At 37.6% G+C, this 24,219-nt stretch overlaps 1 protein-coding gene and 1 long non-coding RNA gene across 22 annotated transcripts in view; one reads left to right on the forward strand and one right to left on the reverse strand.

The window, feature by feature from the left end:
* The window catches only part of LOC100524387 (NXPE family member 2), a 40,604-nt gene extending 18,039 nt beyond the window's left edge, over positions 1-22,565 (forward strand). For 5 of the 21 annotated variants that reach the window (XM_084976111.1, XM_084976110.1, XM_084976108.1 and 2 more), the window contains exons 6-9: positions 11,034-11,767; positions 16,925-16,986; positions 19,563-19,778; positions 20,147-22,565. In XM_084976111.1, coding sequence (XP_084832237.1) covers positions 11,034-11,767; positions 16,925-16,986; positions 19,563-19,778; positions 20,147-20,682 — 1,548 coding nt within the window. In that variant the 3' untranslated portion in view covers positions 20,683-22,565. Of the gene's footprint in view, positions 1-9,411; positions 9,511-11,025; positions 11,768-16,924; positions 16,987-19,562; positions 19,779-20,146 lie in introns of all 21 variants that reach the window. The other 16 variants (XM_084976115.1, XM_084976112.1, XM_084976116.1 and 13 more) reach the window with 7 other exon arrangements.
* The window catches only part of LOC146399864 (uncharacterized), a 112,858-nt gene that overhangs the window by 66,464 nt on the left and 22,175 nt on the right, over positions 1-24,219 (reverse strand). The gene's annotated exons all lie outside the window — the stretch shown is intronic.

Consider the following 24,219-nt stretch of genomic DNA (forward strand, 5'->3'; position numbering starts at 1 on the left):
GCAAGCACAGGCCCACATATGTATGGACTTTATTCAATAGTAAACATAAGAGTACTACATGATCTGCAGTTGGTTGAATCCATGAATGAGGAACCAAGTATATGTAGAAATCACATATACCAAGGGCTCACTGTAAGTTATACTTGGATTTCCAACTGTGCGGAGGGTTGGGGCACCTGCATTGTGCAAGGGTCAACTGTATAACTCTCAAAATTCAACAGTAAGAAAGCAAACAATTTAATTGGGCAAGGAGTTCTCTTGTGGCACAATGGCTTAAGGATCCAGTGTTGTCACTGCAGTGGCTAGAGTCACTGCTCTGTGGTGCTGGTTGGATCCCTGGCCCAGGAACTTCCATATGCTGTGGGTGCAGCCAAAAAAAAAAAGAATTGGGTGAAAAAAAAAACCTTGAATAGATCTTTCACCAAAAAGGATATTTGGATGGCAAGTAAGAAAATTAAAAGCATGTATATAATCAACATTATTTCCCATTAAGGAAATCCAAATTAAAACTCTGATGATCTAGCCTAATGTACCTATTAGAATGGCCACAAATACACCTGAAAAAGACAAAAAACAACCCTGCAATATTAACTGCTAGTAAGAATGAGGAACTACTGGAACTCGTTGCTGGTGAGAATATCAAAATATGTACCCATCTTGGAAAATATTTTAGCAGTTTCTTATAAATATACACTTACTTATCATATACACTTGTAATCCCCACTCTTAGGTATTTGCTGTAGCGCAGGTAAATACTATATACCTGTTGATATTTTGGGTCAATAATTTTGTTGTTGGAGTCTGTCCTGTGCCAGTGTTGTAGGATAATGCACCTTGACCTCAGCCCTTCAGCTTTTCCCCTAAATCCCAGCACACACACTCTGCTTTAGTTTTGACAGTCAAAAATATTCCAACCTTAGGAGTCCCTGTCGTGGCGCAGTGGTTAACGAATCTGACTAGGAACCATGAGGTTGCGGGTTTGATCCCTGCCCTTGCGCAGTGGGTTAACGATCCGGCGTTGCCATGAGCTGTGGTGGAGGTTGCAGACGCGGCTCAGATCCCGTGTTGCTGTGGCTCTAGCTTAGGCTGGCAGCTACAGCTCCTATTAGACCCCTAGCCTGGGAACCTCCATATGCCACGGGAGCGGCCCAAGAAATGGCAAAAAGACAAAAAAAAAAAAAAATATTCCTTAGGCATTGCAAAACATTCCCTTTAGGGCAAAATCATAGAGCAATGAGAACTTATTTTCACACAAAACCTGTATATGAATGTTCATAGCAGCTCTATTCATAACTGCCCCAAACTGGATACCACCCAAATGTTCTCCAGTAAACAAATGAATAAAGGAAAATGCAAACAATGGAATACTGCTCAGAAATACAAATCAACAAACTCCTGACACGTAAACAAATCTCAAGGGCATTATGCTGACAGAAAGAAGCCAGTCTCAAAAGGTCACAATATGATTCCATTCATATGAAAGTTTATATGAAAAAGATGAAACTATAGCTGCAGAGACTAGATCAGTGTTTGTCAGGGTTGGGGGAGGAAGGAGGACGTTATTACAAAGAGCCACTTTGTGGGGATGATGAAACTGGTCTGCTTTCTGATTGTGATGGTGCTTACACATGTTAAAACTCACAGAATCATACGTTAGTAATGTTGATTTTGGAGTTCCCATCGTGGCACAGTGGAAATTAATCCAACTAGGAACCATGAGGTTGTGGGTTAACGATCCGGTGTTGCCATCACAGCCATAAGCTGTGATGTAGGTCACAGACGTGGCTCAGATCTGGCATTGCTGTGGCTGGCAGCTGTAGCTCCGATTAGACCCCTAGCCTGGGAGCCTCCATATGCCATGGGTGTGGCCCTCAAAGGCAAAAAAAAAAAAAAAAAAAAAAAGTTGATTTCATTGTATTTTAGTTAAATGAAACAAAACAAAAACCTCTGGTCTGCTCACACCAGTTCCTTTCTTCTCTGAATTTGGCAAATATAGTTAGAGTCAGGATATACTTGAAAATAAGGAGATTGGATACATGATAAAGGTACAGAATCTATACTTGCCTCTCAACATCATGCCTTTCCACAACTCTTGCTTCTAACACTTCCTTTATTACCCCTGTGTCTGATGCAAAATACTGAGATACGTTTGAAATAAAGAGAGAAATTTTATCCCGATTTCCAAAGAGATGATAGTTAGGAGTAGGTAAGAATCTCATAATGGAGTAAAACTATTTTAAAGATCCAGTGACTTGTTGTTTATAAAAGGCACATCTGAAAGTAAATTGGTTTATTCTATTATCTTTCAATGTGAATGTCCATGTATAAAGAACCCTACTTTAACAGGGAGGAATTGGAGCTTCATCAAACCCATAACCAGACAGGTAGTAAATGGTGATACTAGGAATCAAAGCGTACTGCTCTTTTTATTATAGCATACAGTCACTGTACCAGAGTTGAAGGAAAGGTTTTTATTTTCTAGAAACATCCGATGTCTTATTAAGCTATTTATCCCGAGTTCTCGGCAGTGTCCCTGTCAGAATGACACAGCTTGCATTCCAGAGTTTCAGGCATGGTCATTGCCTAGTGGAGAAGATCCCTACCTCCTTAACATCAGTGTTTGTCCTCTCAGTCACTGAGGACCCAGTGTTAGGAAATGAGTTCTGAAAACAGGAATCCCAACAAATCCAGGGATAAGCCTATCTCAGCCCTGAGTCATCGAATGAAAACTCCAGCCAGGAAATCCCATGTCAAGAAGAATAAGTCACAATTCTTCAGAATATTCCAGAATGTCTTCATCATCTGTTAGCCTAGACTCTTCTTTAATTTGGTTGTTACTGTGATCTTTATAACGTAAGAACTTTAAGGTATTTGTTTTTATAAGGAAATTAGGAAGCAGAATTGCTTAGTTATAGGTAATGAAGACCATTGTCAGAAAGAAGGATATAAAGATGGCTGATTCTCATTAGTTTGTTTGTTCCTCAGAGTTTTTCCAAGCCCTTTCAAAATTAGGTCAGCCTCCCCCCCGACCTTTTTTTTTTTTTTGGCATTAATTACCTTCTTGATTCAAAGAATTGTTCTTGACGGAAAGTTAATGGTTCTGGACTTATGGCCACGGTTTACAGATACATTTTTTACAGTTTTTTTTTTTTTTTAAATTACTGTAAGACTTTTGCTGAAAAGATAAAAATCTCGATGCAAAAATGGCTTTGCCTAAAATTCCTTTCCCCTCTTCTCTATGAGGGCAATCTCTTACCTTTTTAAAATCAAATGTCATTGGCTCTGTGAAGCCATTCTTTTTTTTTAAAAAAAGGAAAAAACAACTTATTGAGATACCATTTACATAACATACAATTCACTTATTTAAAGTATATAAGGCAGTGGTTTTTCATATATTATTATTAATTGTAAAAAATTGTGAATATATATAGTATAAAACTTTAACATTTTAACCATTTTAAGTGTATAACGATGACATTAACAACATTTATAATGTTGTGCAACTTTCACCATTATCTATTTCCAAAGCGTTTCATCATTCCAAGTGGAAACTCTGTGCCATTAAACAATAATCCCCATTTTCCCCTCATGAAGTCATTTTTACTATTTTTGACTGTCTGAGGCCAAGTTTGTAACAATCTCTTTTAGATTCCCATGCAGTTCTACTTATATGTCTCTCAAATTATTCACTTTTTGTAATAAGTTTACACATTCGTTCCTTTCACTAGATTGGTTTTTCTAGGCATATAATCATTATCAGATGCAAGTAACAATTATGTACTTTCATAATTAATCAGTAATAATTTATTAAAATTATTATTAAGATCAGTAAAGAGGGCAAAGAGTATTTTTACTATAAGAACCAGCAAATAGATCTTTCTATGTAATAGATTAAATCTAGATAGACAAAAGAATAAAAAAATCCAGTCATAGAAAATATGAAAAAAAAAATTACTTCAAAGTTTATATGGAAAGGCAAAACCTCCAGAGTCAATATCAAAGAACAGAGTTAGAGAATTGATGCTTCCTGACTTTAAGATTCACTATAAAGCTACAGTAATCAAGACAGTATGATATCAGAGAAAGAATGATGAACAAGTAATGGAGCAGACCAGAGACTGCAGAAACAGACCCACAAAAATAAAGTCAACTGACGTTTGACCACGGAGCAAAGGTAGTCTTTTAAATAAATGGTACTGGAACAACTGGTCATCCATTCATGCAAAATATAATAAAACAATAAAACAAAACAAATAAGAAACGGATCATAGATCTAAATGTAAAATGCAAAACTATAAATCTACTAGGTGATAACATAGGAGGAAACCTAACTGACCTTAGGTATGTGGTGACCTTAGGTATCGCACCAAAGGCACAAACTATGAAGGAAATAATTGGTAAGCTGGACTTTTCTAAGATTAAAAACATGTGCTCTGGAGTTCCCATCATGGCTCAGTGGTTAATGAATCCTACTAGGAACCATGAGGTTGTGGGTTCAATCCCTGGCCTTGCTCAGTGGGTTAAGGATCCGGCGTTGCTGTGAGCTCTGGTGTAGGCCAGTAGCTACACCTTTGATTAGATTCCTAGAATCTGGGAACCTCCATGCTCCGTGGGTGCGGCCCTAGAAAAGACAGAAAGACCAAAAAAAAAAAAAAAAAAAAAAAAAAGGAAGAAAAAGAAAACGTGCTTTATGAAAGGCAATGTCAAGAGAATGAAAAGTCAAGCTACAAACCAAGAGGAAATATTGCAAAAGACACATCTGGAAAACAAAACAAAACAAAAACCTCAAAAAACTTTTATCCAAAATATACAAAGAACACTTTTTCTCCCATCTAGGATTATTTGGCCCATTTACATGTGAAAATGAAATAGAAACTATTTGACACATATATAACACATACAATTACTGAAACATCTATCTTTAGAATCTGAAATATGAGCTTTCGGATAAGGCTATAGCTATACATAACACACCAGTTTCCCAAAGTGAAAGATTCTCTTGTTTATCTCAAAATTGCCATGGAAATGATAGTTGTGCAATATTAAGCATCTTCTCTTAAGGGAACACTCTACCATTGCTTAAACATGAAATTTATCTTCACTGCACACATATCCTTTACCAAACCCATTTATTTTTCTTCTTTGGCCACACCTTTGGCATGCAGAAGAGTTCCCAGGCCAGGGATCAAACCCTCAACCACAGTGACCTGAGCCACAGCAGTGATAATGCCAGATCCTTAACCTGCTGAGCCAGCAGGAACTCATGCCAAACCCATTTGAAAATACTTTTATTTTGAAGCTTTATTTGATCAATCTCTCGTGTAGCCAAAACACTTTCTGGTCCTGCAGTCAAAATTTGGAGCATATTTTCAAGCAGAACTAGATCCCATAGATTCAAAGATCAGTATAAACTAAACCTCAGTAGTACAACCCATAGTAACCACATAATGAAGATGAAACATTTGCTACTAAGCTCGGTCAAAATTATACTCATGTGGAAGACACAAAATACATATTTTCTTTTAAAATGTTTATAGTAAAAATAAAGCAGCTAAGTGGTTTAATTTATTTCCTGCTTGTCAACTAAAGAGTTTCTCTCGTGTGTAGTGCAATTTAGTGGTTAAGACTACAGGTTCTGGAATCAGCCTCCCAGCTTTTGACTCACACTTCCCACCACTTATGAGCTCTGCACCCCGGGCCAAGTTATTTAAGTTTCTCTGGACCTCAGTTTCACTTTCTGAAGAGGGGAAGCAATTCTACTAGTTTCATAGGGCTGTTGTAAGGATACATTAGAAAATACTATTAAAGTGGTTAGAAGAGCATCAACACATAGAAAATATTTGCTTATTATTAATATTAAATAATACTATCATGATTCCTTATCTTGTTTCCTAATTTTCCATGTAAGTCTGCCAACTTAGAACATATTATTGCCATTAAGAGATGGGGTGTCTCTTGTTTATGTCTCCACAGCTAACACAATATGGGGTGCATAGCATGGACTTGCTATGTATTTTATGGAAGAGGGAAGGGAGGGAAGGAAAAAAGACAAATGAAGGAGGAAGGGAGGAGAGAGAAGGGGAGTGGAGAGAAAACAAAGAGTAAATCTGAGTATGTATAGTCAGGAGTAGAAAACCAATAATAATATGGCATGACTTCATGTTTGGGAGTAGAACTCTCTGATTAATTTCACAGATAACTTGGTTGTTTTCTAAATCTATTATTTTAATACCTTTTTTTTTTTTTTTTTTTGTCTTTTGTCTTTTGTCAGGGCTGCACTCACGGCATATGGAGGTTCCCAGGCCAGGGGTCTAATCGGAGCTGTAGCTGCCAGCCTACGCCACAGCCATAGCAACTGAGGATTTGAACCACGTCTTCGACCTACACCACAGCTCACGGCAATGTTGGATCCTCAACCCACTGAGCAAGGCCAGGGATCAAACCTGCAACCTCATGGTTCCTAGTCGGGTTTGTTTCCACTGTGCCACAATGGGAACTCCAATACTTTTGATATATATGTACAATCAACAGTTTGAATACATGGCAGATGTGCTCGCTGGTTGAATTTCCCAATAGTTTAAAGCATTTAGTTCCCTTAGTTTATACACACAGAATGAAGCATAAATTCATGTACACAGGCTAATTCAAAGTTTAGGTTTTAGACTAGTTTACCTCAAAACCCATTTCTGGCTTTCCAGCCACTTCAGAGGTGCCCAAAGGCTGATTGGGGAGGTGAGGCCTGAGGCAGCTTCTACAATTTTTGAGCAGCCTGAGTCAGTACAAAATGGACCTGGTAATCCTGAGTTACATGGGTAGTCTACTGTGGCAACCAGATGTCTCACTCCTGGATCCTCCCAGCTGGCTCAATGACCATGTTATTGGGTTGACCTTTGAGTACTTGCCAACAGTCAATTTCGTGACTGCTCTGGCCACATCTGCTCCATTAGCCCTGAAGTTACTCAGTTCATCAAGTGCACTGGCAACCCAGTTACTAAAAAAAAAAAAAAAAAAAAAATGCCAGGGATAGATATTGATCAAACCATTATGTAGTTTAATTTATTAATTTAAAAGTGTTATAATCTTAACAAGAAGTAATAAGACAGTTATTCTATTTAAGATAAAAAAATTTTGGAATTGATTATGTACCAGATAGTGAAATTATGATTATGTATGGTAATAAAAAAGAATGACAATAGTGTGATAAAAGGTAGAAAAAAATTCAAAACTTGTAACTATTCTGTTAATTGTACTAAATCTAATTAGAATGAATTTAGGTAGTCTAAGTGATCTAGTTTGGCTGACTAGATTTTTCCATAATAGTTGATTTTCTCTTCCATTTGTACTGATAAACTTATTACAAAACATACTTGTTTATAATTTGAAGTGACCTATTTTTCATGATTTTCCAATAGTGCTTTTATAGAACATTTTCTCAAAATTTTGTGCTCAGGAGTTCCCTGGTGACTCAGCATGTTAAGGATCTGGTGTTGTTGCTGCCATGGCATGAGTTCAATCCATGGCCCAGGAGCTTCCACATGCCAAGGGTGCAGCCAAAAAATTTTTTTGTGCTCTACTGATAGGATATTTTTATCCACTAAATGAACATATTCTTGTTTAAAAAAATAGAATTGAATATTTAGAAAATGAAAATGTGGAAAACAGTCTAAGATTAGAAACAATAGTGGTATGTTACAAAGTAATTTATCAGTGCTTTAACTATAAACATTAAATACTTCTAAAAATGTCAGGACATGAACTAATAAAAATATTTTCTGCAAAATTGAGAGTCTACATGTTAAGATGTTTATTATATGAATAACTAACATTAACCAAGAAATTAAAAAACATTGGAAGAAAAAAGACCGAACAAAGGAAATAGACCATACAGGAGAGAATATTATCAGTAAAATAGGTGTTTGAAGGAAAATAAAGTTGGAACACACTAGTATTAAAATAAATGCAATTAAAAACAATATTTAAATCAGAGTTCCCGCTGTGGCACAGTGGGTTAAGAATCCAACTGCAGTGACTTGGGTTGCTGCAGAGGCCTGGGTTCAATCTCCAGCCTGGCACAGTGGGTTAAAGGATCTGGTATTGCTACAGCTGTGATGTAGGTGACCAGCTGTGGCTTGGGTTCGATACCTGGCCCAGAACCTTCCATAAGCCATTGAGTGCAGCCATAAAAAAATTATTTAAAAAAATTATTAAAAAAAAACCCAATAGTAAGTCTCCATCTTCATCTGTCAAATTTACAAAAAGGTATTTTTTTTTTTTTTGTCTTTCTGCCTTTTCTAGGGCCGCTCCTGCAGTATATGGGGGTTCCCAGGCTAGGAGTCTAATCGGAGCTGTAGCCACCAGCCTACGCCAGAGCCACAGCAACACGGGATCCGAGCCGCATCTGCAACCTACACCACAGCTCACGGCAACGCTGGATCCTTAACCCACTGAGCAAGGCCAGGGATGGAACCCACAACCTCATGGTTCCTAGTCGGATTCTTTAACCACTGAGCCACGACGGGAACTTCTACAAAAAGTTTTAATAACAATGTTTATTAATTTAACCAACAGTATTTAAAGTTATGAATTTTTTAAAGGAGATTTAGTTAAGATAACCAACTCCTTTCCTCGGTAAGCATGCAGCTCTCCAAAGTCATCAGTCATAAGATGGATTTTGTATGACTCTTTTATTCAGGCAATGATCTCATTCTTAGAATATGACATATATGATGTTATATAATTGTTTTGGTTTAACTAAATATCTTGTTCCAGAAAAATCTTTTTATGTATATGGAATGATTGGCCAATGGGGACCTGCTGAATAGCACAGAGAACTCTGCCCAATATTCTGTGATAATCCATGTGGGAAAAGAATCAGAGAGAATGGGTATGTGTAGATGGATGACTGGGTCACTTTGTTATACAGCAAAAACTAACCTTGTAAACTAACCATACTTCAATAAAACAAAAAATTTTGATTGAAGTACAGTTGATTTACAATATTGTGTTAAGGTGTATAGCACTGTCATTCAGATATACATACATATATATGTATGTGTACTTCTGTGTATATATAGAATATATAAATATATTCTCTTTCAGATTCTTTTCCTTGTAGGTTATTAGAAAATACTGGGTATAATTCCCTGTGCTATACAGTAGGTCCTTGTTGGTTATCTATTTTATATATAGTAGCATACATGTTAATCTAATTCTCTGAATTTAGCCCTTCCCCCAACCTAGAAAAGTCTGACTATAGTCATGACAGAGGAAATAGTTCACCTGGGCTTCAAGCCTTTCTGTATACATATTAAATAGCAGTTGACTTAAACACAACAAAGCAAAACACAAACAAGCCAATTAAGAAAAAAAACTGGTAGGTTTCCAACCCTGGTTTCACCCATGTCATTTTAGGCCACGGCTGAATGTATCTCCACAGGGCTTGGGAGATTCTTGGGACCTGAACAGACTTAAATTGGTGGTAATATTTCCTCCAGTTACCTTATTGTCCAGGTGAATACTTGGCATGTATTGTCTGCTAAACAAATTTTTCACTTGACTATTTCTCTCAATACTTTTGTTAGGAGCTCTATATATAACTTTTTATTTTTTGCTTTTTTTTTTTTTTTTTTTTTTTTTTAGGGCCATGCCCTCGGCATATGGAAGTTCCCAGGCTAAGAGTCGAATCAGAGCTGCAGGTGCCGGCCTAGGCCACAGCCACATGGAATCCAAGACGCGTCTGTGACCCACACCATACATAGCTCAGGGCAACGCTAAGTCACTGACCCACTGAGTGAGGCCAGGGATTGAACCCACATCCTCATGGATGCTAATCAGATTCATTTCTCCTGTGCCACAACGGGAACTCCTATAACTTTTTACATATAACTTTGCTGCAATGACAGATGAGACACTGGTATGGCATTACAGGTAGTTATACATATTGAAAACGTAAACTCCTAAGAATGTATTTGACTGTCAAAAAGAATAAAATTGGTTATGTTCTTTGATTGATTACTTAATTCAAAAATATATGATCTAATACTTCCATCCCTAGGAATCCATCATAAGGAAGTAATCCTATGTATATGAAAAGCTGGGAATTATCCAAATGTGATATAAAATGGAAATGAATAGCAATAATTCAACTGTGCAATATTATTGGCCACACAACTTGTTATATCCTCTTGATGGACTATTATGCAGCCATTTAAAAATGATCATGAAAATTATATGACAGTATTAAAATGTTTGTAAAATGTGGTATTGGGTGCAAAAAATAACATTATTTGTTTTGCTATTTTAAATTATTAATTTTATTTTTTGGATTTTTATTGAAATATAGTTGATTTACAATATCATGCCAGTTTCAGGTATACAGCACAGTGATTCCTATATATGTATATATAAATTCAATTCATATATGTATGTGTGTGTGTATATATTCTTCTTCAGATTCTCTTCCTGTAGAGGCTGTTATAAAATACTGAGTATAGTTCCTTGTGCTATACAGCAGGTTCTTGTTGGTTATCTATTTTATATGTTTAGATTTAATTAGAACTATATTTTTAGTATAATTACAAGTAGATAAAATACACTCATAGAAGGAAAAAGAGTAGACATAATAATTAAAAAATATCCTATAAAGATAGCAAAGCTTAGGAAGAATCATTTTTAAAAAATGTGCTGTTTTTCATATTGCCTATAATATGGCTATACAATTTTACAGAGAAAAATAAAGTCAAGTGAGGAGACAGCAAAAGGAAACATTTAAAAATCCAATTATTAAATAGCATATAATTATTTCATATAGTTAATTTTTAAGCCAGTGACTTCCAAAAGAAATTATCAGCTGGCAACAGAAGTCACATTTCATGGAAATCCATTCTGTGATTCTAAAACTAAAATCTAGCTAGAATCTGTTTTTGATATGATTACTTCAACTCAAGTATGTGTAAAATAAACCATAATAATTTTATATTGAAAAGGAAGCCATATTTTTGCTGCTAATATATCCCTTATCTTCAGTACTTCAGTTTTTTTCCAGTTTGAGAAAACCTATCTCTCTGAATTATTGGAACATCTTCAGAAAGTCCTACTACCAGGAAGAACCACTGAATTCAGAAATTTCACCAATAGAGATGGAGTTGAGAATAGAGGGAATCAGGGAGAAATTAGACCAACTGTTCCCACCCAGACCCTTCACCCACGTGACCTCCACCACCAGCGCCACACACAGCACAGCCACCATCCTCAACCCTAAGGACACATACTGCAAGGGGGATCAGCTGGACGTCCTGCTGGAGGTGAGGGACCACTTGGGACGCAGGAAGCCATATGGCGGGGATTTCCTGAGGGCCAGGATGTCCTCCCCAGCCCTGCAGGCAGGCGCCTCGGGAAAGGTGAGCGACCTCAACAATGGCACCTACCTTGTCAGCTTCACTCTGTTCCGGGAGGGCCAGGTGTCTCTGTCTCTCCTGCTCATCCACCCCAGTGAAGGGGTGTCAGCTCTCTGGAGGGCAAGGAACCAAGGCTATGACAAGGTGATCTTCACAGGCTACTTTGCCCATGGCTCCTCTTGGGTCCCCTCTAAATGTGGTCTCACCCTACATGTAAATGCTGAACTGTGCAAGTACTTGGACCATCGTGACCGGGAAGCCTTCTACTGTGTGAGACCACCACATGTTCCCTGTGAGGCACTGACTCATATGACCACCAGGAATGCAAACATTTCCTACCTTACAAAGGAAGAATGGAGCCTTTTCCAAAGGTAAATAGAAGTATTGATACAAAGAGGGGGACTTATGTTCAGACCAACCTCTACCTAATAACTTTTCTTAATAACTTTTCCCTTAGGTCAATGAAGGTTGACTAGGTTGAGTCATTTCAGATGGAAACATTCACAGAGCCCCCTACAGGTCACCTCGACAGCTGTGGTTTTATTTGTCCTGAACTATTTGCTGAAAGGAGTATACCAGTATACTCCTATATATTGGTATTCCTATATATATCAATATACTTACCTCCCCATATACTCCTATGTGCTGAAAGGACTATATCAATGAAGCAATTTAAGGTCTCTAGTTCTCTGTGGTTCATAGTACTTCCAGATTCAGTAATTTTCTATAGACCACTATTTTCTACAGTGTATTCCAATCCTATAGATTAATAGATGCTATGAAAAATAAACAAACAAACAAAAAACAAACCAGGGGGAGTGGATAGTCTACCTTACCATTTATATCAAATGAACCACCAGATCCTGTGAATTGTACCTCCCCAATATCTCCTGAACCCAGCCATTTCACCCTATTGCTGTTGACTCTATCCTTGTATAAACTCTCATCATACTTCAATTATTGCAACAATCTCCAGAGATGGTTTCCTTGCTCACAGCCTGTTTCCTTCAATCTATCCATACTGCACCCAGACTAATGTTTCTAAAATATAGATTTTTACTTTTCCTTGCTTAAAACCCTTCATGTGATTCCATTGCTCTAAGGATAAAATACAAACTCTTTAATATGTTAACAAGGGCTTGCCTAGTCCTGGAGTCTCTTATCTCACTTTTATGCTGCTCTACTCTCTGTCAATTGAATTCTTTTGTTTCACAAATGGACCATGCATGCTCTCTCTCAACTCAGGCATTTCACAAGGCTTCATCTAAACATCATTTCCTCTAAGTCTGGGTAAAATGCCAGTCCCATTTTCTTTCATCCCATTCTATTCTTTCCCAATCATAGTACTCATTACACTTTTAAATTTCAAGTGTGTATTTTATACCCTTTGCTAAATTATAAGCTCTGTGAGGCAATAACTTTTTTCACCATTCATTCAATTTATAAATAGTTAGCACCTTCTATACTCCAGACAGAGCTCCAGGTGTTGAGAATTCAACATTCGAATGGGTAGAAGGACAACAAACAAACAAATAATTTGTAACCTGAAGTCATCAACATAAGAGATTTTGACTGTAATACTGGATGCTATTTTAAAAGAATGGTCAGCTAAGGCCTGTCTTGAACACCAACCTGAAGGTAGGTTGCTAGAACCTGAGTGAAGTGAGCCATGTGAATTTTGGGAGGAATACTATTTCCAAGAAGGGACTTGAAGCAACAGCATGCTGGAATGTTCCAGGAATCCTGAGGGGGCCAGTGAAGCTGGCATGGAATGCAATGAGGGGAAAAAAAAAAGGTCAGAGCCTTAAAGGCCATCTGCATATGATAGGAAGTTTGGGGGCCACCATGTTGTCTCACAGGACTAGTACAATGGCTAACATGTAGAAAGTTCTCAACAGTTGGATGAATGAATAAGTATATGCAATCTGGGAAAGGTTTCTTTGCATCAGACCTCATTGACTTTAGTATCTATTCCTTCCAGTGGGATTGAGCACAAAATATATCCCCAAATTGTATGACTATGGAGGAGTTATTTAATGGGCCAGGTTCTTTGTTCCATAATTGAGTAAATGCTACTGTAGAAAGGCCTTGGTTTTCCAATATGGGTTCAGAAGAGCAAGCTGGATAGCCTAAAGCCTAGAAATTCAAGTTCAAATCCAACTCAAACATTATAATGACATAGGGAAAGGTGGAGGATACACCCAGCCTGACATGGCTATAAAATTTCCCTTCCACACCTATGTCACCTTTACTTCTTTTTGTTTTCCTGGTCAAAGTATGAAACAATCCATTTATCCTTATCCAAAAGAGGCTGGACTTTTTCAAACAAATATGTTACTAAAGGAAACATAACCATGGAGACACAGAAATGAAGATCTCAGAACAATGTCTCACTCTGTGGGCAGAAAATATCTGTGCTGATTTCCTTATTCCCTCTTGGCCACATCTGGCTCCCTCTTGAAATGGTCCTCATTGCAGCCTGGGTTGGAGGAGCTCTCCTTGCTACTCTCAGGAAATGCTAAGTCCCTGATCTGGCAGATCAGCAGATCAGTATTTTTGGGTCCAGTCATGCTTCTCCACGGGGCTACGTTCATGACAATAATCTGCCTGACTCCCAAAGAACATTTAATTCCTGGACCTCCTGCACTCTTCAAGATGTTTATTCTTTCCCCCACTGCATGGAGTAGAGATTTGAATCTTCTCATGGGTGATTTAGTGCACGTACAAGGAGTAGTTGACTTCATAGGTGATTCCTGGTTGAAGAACTCTCATGGGTCCTTCCATCACTAAGCTCCAGGGCCCCTTCTTAGATCCAAGACAGGTTCTATGACATCTTTCTTTCCCACAATTCCAAGGACTAAGCCTGTCTCTCTTCCATTTGTCACACAGTAAAATACATTTTCCCACCAGAGTGCTCTCTCTTAACCCTGGTTGCAGAATCAGATGCTACCTCCTCAAATACTCACTTCTGCAGAGTTAATAAAAAGTCTTTTAAAAAATTTTATTAATAGTTATGATTGGAAAATAAACAAGGTGTTATCACATAAAAAGAAATCATATAGGCAACATAGTTATTGATGATTCTGTCTCTTCTGTTTCTAATGTTACGACTCCTTCTGCAATGTAATACACACACTCAATACTAGACGAGACACATTGAAATGAATGCCTTCAGACCATGAATATATATTTTTAATCCTAATTTTAATTTCCCACTCTAAGTTTGGCTTTGATAACCGAAGTTACAAACAAGGTAGCCAGGTACTGTTCTCTTTTGTCAACTTCAACCTTACCTGGAAGAGATGAGGGGGAATAAAAGTTTCAAACTTGGGCAAAAGTTCAAGTTTCCCAGTGGGACAGATTTTAATTTGTGCCAAAGATAGGTCTGAAAGGATCCTCAGTAAGATATTCTGGAGAGACCATCACTATGCCCATTTCACCTTTGTGGAATTTAAGCACAGACATTAAATATCTGGGCCACTGCAGGTTGCATCTGGAACCAGTTGCAGAGTCAGAACTGGAATCCCAATATATCTTATTCTAAAGTCAGTGGGCTATAGCACTGTCTCCCAGGAATCTAATGCTTTATGAAGCTATCACTGTCCAGACACCCCAGCCCCTCTGCTTTCCAGACCTCTAGCACCCTTGATATGGGAAACATTTTTCACTTAATCTAAAAAGAAATTCCCTTTCTTGGGATTCAGGCAGTCCTTCTCATTTTGGAAAATATATCCTTTGCCCCTCCTGGAGGTCTCTGTGGCTCTGGGGTTGGACATCCTTCTTTGACACTCACTGTACCAGTCCCTCAAAATATTATAGTGGAAAAGATTGACCTAAGTTCTTGTCTCAAGGAGATAAGAGAACAGAAAGTAGACTCCTGGGGGATTCATGAAGGAGGAGAGTGCACGGAGGTTGAGAGTGGAGAAGTAGACACTCATAGAAGATGTTATGCCAGTTAAGGAGCTTGTCCTTATCCTGTGGATTGATGATGGAAAGTCACGGCAAGATTTTTTTGTAGGGGAATCAAACAGAGAGCATAGAGGATGTATCTAGCTGGGATAAACCAAAGGGACAGACAGTATTGTAACAACATAGGACATAGTTTTCAAAGTATCGTTCTTATATTGGCTGCCTCCATATCACTTGAGAGCTTACTAGAAATCCAAATTTGTAAACCCCACCCGAAAACTAACTTTTTCCAGCTTTATTGAGGTATAATCGACAAACAAAAGCTGTATATATTTAAGGTGGACAATGTGAGGTTTTTATACACATATACATTGTAAGACAATTGCCATAATCCAGCTGATTAACATTATTCATCAACTTCATAGTTTGCATTTTTCAGCGTATGGTGAGAACATTTAATATCTGTTTTCTTAGTAATAATTACTGTATACTTGAAATCTGCTAACTATACTCACTATGCTGTATATTAGATCCCCAGAACTTAGTCATCTTATAGCTGAAAGTTTGTACCCTTTAACCAACAACTCTCCATTTCCCCAAACCTCAACTCTTGGCAACCACCATTGTCCTCTGTTTCTAGGAGTTTGACTTTTTTTTTTATTGTGTTTTATTTATATTTATTTTTTTGGCTGCACGTGTGGCATATGGAAGTTCCCAGGCTAGGAGTCAAATCGGAGCTGCAGCTGCAGTCTACACCACAGCCACAGCAATGCCAGATCCAGGCTGATCTGCAAACTACACTGCTATTTACAGCAAAGCCAGAGCCTTAACTCACACTGAGCAAGGCCAGGGATCGAACCCGCATCCTCATGGTGCCTACAGCAGGTCCTTACCTCGCTGATCCACAATGGGAACTCCCGAGTTCAACTGTTTTAGATTCCACAGAAAAGTGAGGTCGAGCAATATCTGTCTTTCTGTATCTGGCTTGTCTCATTAGCAAAACATCCTCTAGGTTCATCTGCACTGTTGCAAATGGCAGGCTTTTCTTTCTTAAGGCTGAGTAATGGTCACTGTCTCTATAAACCACCTTATTCTTTATCCATTCATCCATTGATGGACGCTTAGGTTGTTTCCATATCAAGTTATTGTGAATCATGCTGCTATGAACCCAGAAGTACAGGTATTGCTTCAAGCGCCCTTCAACTCTTGAATCAGAAACAGTGGGAATGAAGCTGAGCACTGGTTCTAAGGCACACTCAACCTGGAGAAGGACTGGCCTGGGGCATGGTGATGAAGGCCTGAGAGGTAAAGGTGGAGAAGATGGCATATGGGAGAAAACCATTTAGAAGGTCAAATCAAAGAGATATCGATTTGATTAACTGTACGTGGAAGGTGAGTGACTCTCTCAGGGTCTCTGGATCACTGTCATTAGGAGAGAACCGTTTTCTAGAATCACGGCCCATTTACTTCCCCTAGAATATCTAAAATATATCAAAATAAAGTAAAAAGGCATTTGCAGAGCATTGAGAGTGCTTTAATTCCTCAAAGTCCCCTGTGATTCATTCTTCCTCTGATGTCTGGACAGCTGTCAGGCTAATTTATTTTCTCATTTCTTGAAGGGTCAACATGGGGGTTGAAATAATGAAGAACTTTACCTCCATCAAGGTCTTACCATGTAACAGTAAGTCTGTTGTGTTTATAATTTATCCATTTAAAGGACATTCTTACTTTAAGAAATATTTCTTGCTCAGTAACCATTTTAATCTTTCATTTCCTGGGACAAACAGTATTCATCATCTTGGGTTTTGCAGAAGGGGTTTCATCCTTGGAAATTATTTTCATATCAATTTAAACCAATTTTCATCTTCGAGTCGGATATAAAAGGCTAGGCAACCCTTCATTTCAGCTGCCTACTCTCCAAATGTACAGGTTATTTGTATTTCAACTTGGGATTTATCCCTGAAAAGCCAAATAATTGGGTACTTGTGAAAGTGTCTCTGATGAACTACAGAGCTAGGAAATTTCTTTGGTGGTTTCTAATCTCTCTTTCAGCTACATCATCTCAGTTAAATTTCTATGAATTGCAATTTCTGTGCATTTTTTTTTCAGTTTTATCATATAAACTTCAGTGGTCAATACAAAGCCGTCTCACTCATAAAAGTGATGTTTCTGCTATAACTGGAATTAAAGTGAATTTCAGAAAAGTAAATTACTTCCATTTTAACAGTCTATGGACTATATGTTTACCCACTGCCTTTTTCTCATGTATTTAGAAAATGTTTGTTGAGGACCTACTATAGGCAAAGATCTTGGCCAAATACTGTGGGAAACAGATACAAAGAAACAATGACCCCAGGCCTCAGATTCAGTCTTTGGGGAAGACAGATCCCTTCTCTGCCATGGCAACCATCATCCATACCTAACTTTTACACCAAGAAACATCTCTGACCTTTGAGGCCACTTGAATCCTCCTAACATCTCAGTGGTTTCCCTCTTGCCTCAACAGTCCTCTCTAGTAAAGTCAGGCAGTTTCTTAGAAGATAGTGCCAGACTTATTTTTTGGAGTCATCTATAAACCTTGTATAATTCAACATGGATAAACTTAGGTCCCTAAAGATATACCCCAAATCCCAACAACAACTCATACATGGATGGAAAGCTTGATACGAATCAGTGAATACAGCTTAGGCCGTTTTCAAAGTGGAATATTCAGAGTAAGATGGAGGGAGTTCCTGTTGTGGCTCAGCGAAATGAATCTGACATCCAGGAGGCCGGTTCACTCCCTGACCTTGCTTAGCTCAGTGGGTTAAGGATCCAGCATTGCTGTGACCGTGGTGTAGGCTGAAGATGTGGCTTGGATCTGATGTGGCTGTAGGCCAGTGGCTACAGCTCTGATTAGACCTGTAGCCTGGGAACCTCCATATGCCACAAGCGTGGCCCTAAAAAAAAGAAAAGAAAAAAAAAAAAAAGAAAAAGAAAAGGCAAAAAAATAAGGTGGAAGTGTTCCTCTGCACTAATCAGACCACACAGAATATTAAGTTCAGTTCTGGGCACAACCAAAAATAATTGTGGGGTTTTCCTATTAACTAGAGGATGTGATTCTGTTACCTTCAAAATAAACAACGGCTAACACCAATTTCTAATTTTGAGAATGTGGATAATTAGCTTGAGGAGGAGGAGATTCACACTTCTGCCTGGCCATGTCATGGATGTGATGGTCAGCTGGGCACTGAGCTCTGCTCTTTCACTGCCATGCATTTCTTCCTGATTTGGTTTGCTGTCTCACAACCGCATGGTCTTAGGGAAACATTGCAAATGCACAAGGAAATTATCTTCCCACTCTAGGAAATACCATTCATTAGTGAGATTATTCAAAAGTGGAAACTTTTAACTCATGCCCTTTTTAAAATAGTTTTTAATTGTAGTTACCATATTTTAGTTTCAGGTGTATAGCAAAATGTTAATTCACATATATATATCTTTTTTTTTCCCCCCAGATTCTTTTCCCTTTTAGGTTATTACAAAATATTGAGTACAGGAGTTCCTGCTGTGGTGCAGTGGGTTAAGAAAATGAAAAAAAAAAAATCTGACTGCAGTGGCTCAGGTCACTGTGAAGGCTTGAGTTCAATCCCTGGCCTGGCGCAATGGGTTAAAGGATCTGGCATTGCCACAGTTGTAGCTGCTGTGGCTCGGATTCATTCCCTGGCCCAGGAACTTCCATATGCTGTGGGTGTAGCCATTAAAAAAAGTATTGTGTAGCTCCCTGTGCTCAACTGTAGGTCCTTGTTGGTTATCTATTTTACACAGAGTGGTGTGGAAGCAAACATATTTCCAAAAGGGAAAGTGGTCATGGCTGGGGGATGGCGGGTGGATAAATTAGGAATTTGTGATTAAATATCTGTGGAAGAGAGGGGGGCAGAGATAAAGGATAGAGTGAAAAGAAGAAAAAGAGGAAGAAAGCGAGGACTTTTTTTTTTTTTGCTTTTTAGGGCCCTTGGCATATGGAGGTTCCCAGGCTAGGGGTCTAATTGGAGCTGTATCCACCAGCCTACACCACAGCCACGCCAAACCTGAGCTACGTCTGTGACCTACACCACAGCTCACAACAACGCTGGATCCTTAACCCACTGAGCGAGGCCAGGGATCGAACCTGTGACCTCCTGGTTCCTAGTTGGATTCGTTTTCACTGTGCCACGAAATTTCCTGAAATAATTTGTGATAATAAAAATTGCTTACTGTGGGAATTTTTATTACCAGAGAGTAAGAACATAGAAACAAAATGTCAGCTTGGCATGAAGACTCCTTTCCCCAGTGGCTACACCATGGAAAAAAGGTGGATTGCAGCATTTTGCAAACAGATCGAGTTAAATGAATCAAAAAATATAAATAACTGCTTGAAGAGAAAACTTATTTACCTCATGGGAGATTCAACCCTGCGTCAGTGGATTTACTACTTACAAAAAGTGGTGAAAAGTACATATTTTATTTTTATTTTGAAACTATAGTTGCCTTCAGTGGTTATTTTCACAATGCTGTTAATTCTTTGCTTTCCTTTTCTGATGTTTATTATTTTTTAAAATTCGCCTAATATTTGGATTGGCACTTTTACTGCAAAGTTAATTTCTTTGTTCACAAATACTAACATTTTTCTTCCTCTTTCTCTATGCTGATAATAAGTTCAAAACTTTGTGATGGCTTTAATGCAGCTGGTCAAGTTCTCTTCTTCCCCTAAGCAGCGATGCTCTTAGAAGGGATCTTGGTTAGAATTTTACAAATTTGTGCATTTAAAAATAACATCCTTTTCTTTTTGTTAAAAGATTTATTGATTTGTTTTCCATCAGCCTTAAAATATTTTGATCTTCATGGAGCTGGGGCCTTTGAAACACATATGCTTCTGGATGCCGAAAGACATACTTTGATTCAGTGGAAAAAGCACAGTCATCCGATCGTTACCAAATCTCGGTACTCAGTGAAGGTTGACAACTATATCCCACGGGAAATTGACCGGATAGCTGGAGACAGTGACACAGTCATTGTCATTACCATTGGTCAGCATTTCAGACCCTTCCCCATCAACCTTTTTGCCCGTAGGGCCATCAATATTCAAAAGGCCATTGAACGTCTCTTCCTAAGAAGCCCGGAGACCAAAGTGATACTGAAAACTGAAAACACTAGGGACATGTCTCAAAATGCAGAGATATTCAGTGATTTTCATGGTTATATTCAGAATCTTATCATAAGGGATATTTTCGTGGATCTCAACGTGGGTATTATTGATGCCTGGGACATGACTATTGCATATGACACTAATAACATCCATCCACCTGATCATGTGATTAGAAATCAGATTAACATGTTCTTAAATTACATTTGCTAGAGGAAAAATACAGAAAACAGTATCAACCATTCTCTCTAGATGACCTCACTTATACTGCAAGGATAGTTGAATGAATCTGAGGTAAGAGACAACAAAACTTTTAAAAATATTGTTAAACTATACATAAAATTTACAACTTACACTACTTAAGAGTATAATTCAGTGGCATTAACGACATTCATAGTATTGTGCAACCACTATCATGATCTAGTGCCAGAATTTTTTGTCATCCAAAATAGAAACTTCATATCCCTTAAACCACCCATTCCCCCTTTCCCCTCATACTCAGTCCCCAGCAACCACTTTTCTACTTTCTGTCTCTATGAATTAGAGTATTCTAGGTAGCTCACAGAAGAGGATTATATAGTATTTGTCCTTTGTACTAGCTTATTTCACTTAGTATAATGTTTTTAAGATCTATCCATGTTATAGCATACATTAGGATGTCCTTCCTTTTTAACAGCTGAATAATATTTCATTGCATGTAGATGCCACATTTTGCTTATCCATTCATCATCTATTGATGGACACTTGGGTTGTTTCCACCTTTTGTATATTGTGAATAATGCTGCTATGAAGAGGAAACCAAATCTAGATTTGTTTCCAGTGCCAAGTATGAAGACAGAGCAACAAAACCGCATCATTCATAGTTTAAGAACCGTATGGCCTAGAAAGGAGCTGTCTAAATGATTCAAGTTCAGAGAAAATGTGAAGTATAGGAGAAAACTTAGTGGGATCATAATAGCAGTTTTATTTGCTTTAGAAAATTATATAGAATTTGGTATCCAGTTGTTCTTTAGATTCCAGTAGGAATCAGGGATCATAGTCCCAAACCCACAACTCACTGAGAGAAACCAACTTAATATTATGTCAAAGTACAGACCCTACAGCCCTGGTTCTTGCTGACCCTAAAAGTATGAATGTGAGGTCCCCTCCAGAGGACCTCCAATGACTTGATAAGTTTTGTCTCTAAATTGTCCTCTCAGAATAAAAGTTTCCTCCTTTTCCACTAATATACTTGTGGTTGCAAGAGTAGAAATATTGTTACTCAAGGATGATTTCTTTGATTGGACTGAGTTTCTTAGGCAGAGGAAGTGAAATTATAATGCTGTAACATCAGCACAAAGGCCAGAAGACAGCTTAGGACCAGGCTCCTCTAAATAAGGGAACATACATTAGAATTCTCTTCATTTGGTCCTAATTCTTCATGGAAGAAACTTTCAAAAATGAATCTCATTATTCTTTCAATCCTTTCACTCTTAAATGCTTACATGAGCTATCATTTTCCCACCAAAGATACCTTAAGTTCATTTAACCCAGTTCTAAGATGATAAAGTTTCTAGTTTTGCTACCATTACTCTTCTCTGATTGCATTGAAGTGTGAATCATTCTACAATATGCCTTCTACCTTATCTCTTTAACAAAATAATGTCATTTGCAGCAACATGGATGGAACTAGAGACTCCCATACTAAGTGAGGACAGAAAGACAGATACCATGTGATGTTACTTATATCTGGAAATCTAATAGATGACACAAATGAACCTTTCCACAGAGAAAAACTCCTGGACTTGGAGAACAAACTTGTGGTTGCCAAAAGGGAGGGGGAGGGAGTGGGATGGACTGGGTGTCTGGGGTTAATAGATGCAAACTATTGCATCTGGAGTGGACAAGCAATGAGATCCTGCTATATAGCACAGAGAATTGTATCTAGTCACTTACGATGGAACATGATGGAGGATAATGTGAGAAAAAGAATGTATATATATGTGTGACTAGGTTGCTCTGTTGTACAGTAGAAATTGACAGAATACTATAAACCAATTATAATGGAAAAAATAAAAATCATTAAAAAATAAAAAATAAACATGATCAGCATAGAATAATGAGGATCTATTCTCTTGTTCTAAAGCTGCACTGTGTAATATTATGCCATTAGTCACTGAATAATATTATTGCCATTAGTATGGCTGTTTAAATTAAAAATCATTTCCTTGGTTGCACTAATCACATTTCAAGTGTTCAGTAGCCACATGTGGCTAGTGACACTATACTGACAGCACAATATTTGTTTTCATTTGTTTCTGGAGAGGGTTTTTTCTTGTGTGTGTGTATTTGAATGTGTTTTTAAAATGAGACCAATGATATTTTATGATTTTTTTATGATGAGTAAAAAAAAAAAAATCATCAAGGGTTGCTAAGTGTCAAACTTGACTTTTAAGCCATATTCTTCTGATACAGTCTTTTAAAGAAATCCTGCTCTCTCATAATGCTTTGGCCTCAAGTGAAACTTCAGATTATTATAGGTATTTAATATGTTGCTAATATGGAAGACATGAGCAGGCCATTTGAAATGGTAAAGAAGTTCTTTACTGGTATTATCAAGCCTCTTTCAAAAATTCGTGCATGCACAATGGAATGAAACTAGAAATCAGTAACAACAAAAGAAAAACAGGAAAAGCTACAAATATGTGGAAATTAAGTAATGCATTCAATCAATGGGTCAAAGAAGAAATCACAAGGGGATTTGGAAAATATTTGGAGGCAAATGAAAATGAAAACATAACAAACCTTATGGGATACAATGAAAGCAGTGCTAAGAGGGAAGGTTATAGTGGTAAATGCTTACATTTAAAAAAAGTTCTCAAATCAATAAACTAAACCCTAAGTCAAACTAAAGTATAAACTTAACATCAGTAGAAGAAAGAAAAGCATGAAGATTAGAGCAGAGATAAATGAAAGAGGGAAATGGCAAACTCAACAAAAGTGACATTTGGTTTTTTTGGAAAAGGTAAAAAAAAAATGGCAAAGGCCTAGCTAGACTAAGAAAAAAAAAGGAGAAGAATCAGATGAAATTAGAAAGGAAAGAGGAAATATTACAACTGCTTTATAGAAATAAAAAGAATTATAAGCAATTGCCGTAAACAATCATTTGCCAAGCTGGACAACCTAGAAGAAATAAATTCCTAGAAACAAACAACCTACTAAGACTTAATCATGAAGAAATAATAAATCTGAACAGACCTACAGGTACACAGCATACAAAGAAATCCTGAGAGCAGTAATCAGAAACCTCCCAATCAAAGAAAAGCCCAGGATGAGATAGCTTTACTGGAGAATCCTACCAAACACTTAGAAAAGAATACAATCCTTTTCAAACTGTTGCAAAGAATATAAGAGGAGGGAACATTCCCTATGAGTGTTCTATGAAGCCAGCATTACCATATAACAAAATCAGACAAAGACATAACAAGGGGGTGGGGGAAACCCCAAAATTACAGGTCAATATCCCTGATGAATAGTGATGCAAAAATCCTCAACACAATAGTAGCAAACCAAATTCAACTGCACATTAAAAAGATCATATATCATGATCATATATCATTTATGTCAGGAAACAAGGATAGTTCAACACATGAAAATCAACATAAAGCACCACACTGATAAAATGAAGGGCAAAAACCACATGACTATCTCCATCAATGCAGGAAAAACATTTGACATAATTCAACACTGTTTCATGATAAAAAAAATTCA

This window comes from Sus scrofa, chromosome 9 (genome assembly GCF_054392235.1).
Source record: "Sus scrofa isolate SSC_HxYL_T2T_F1_AM1 chromosome 9, Sscrofa_HxYL_maternal_Yorkshire_Landrace_v2.0, whole genome shotgun sequence".
In the NCBI taxonomy this organism is placed as follows: Eukaryota; Metazoa; Chordata; class Mammalia; order Artiodactyla; family Suidae; genus Sus; species Sus scrofa.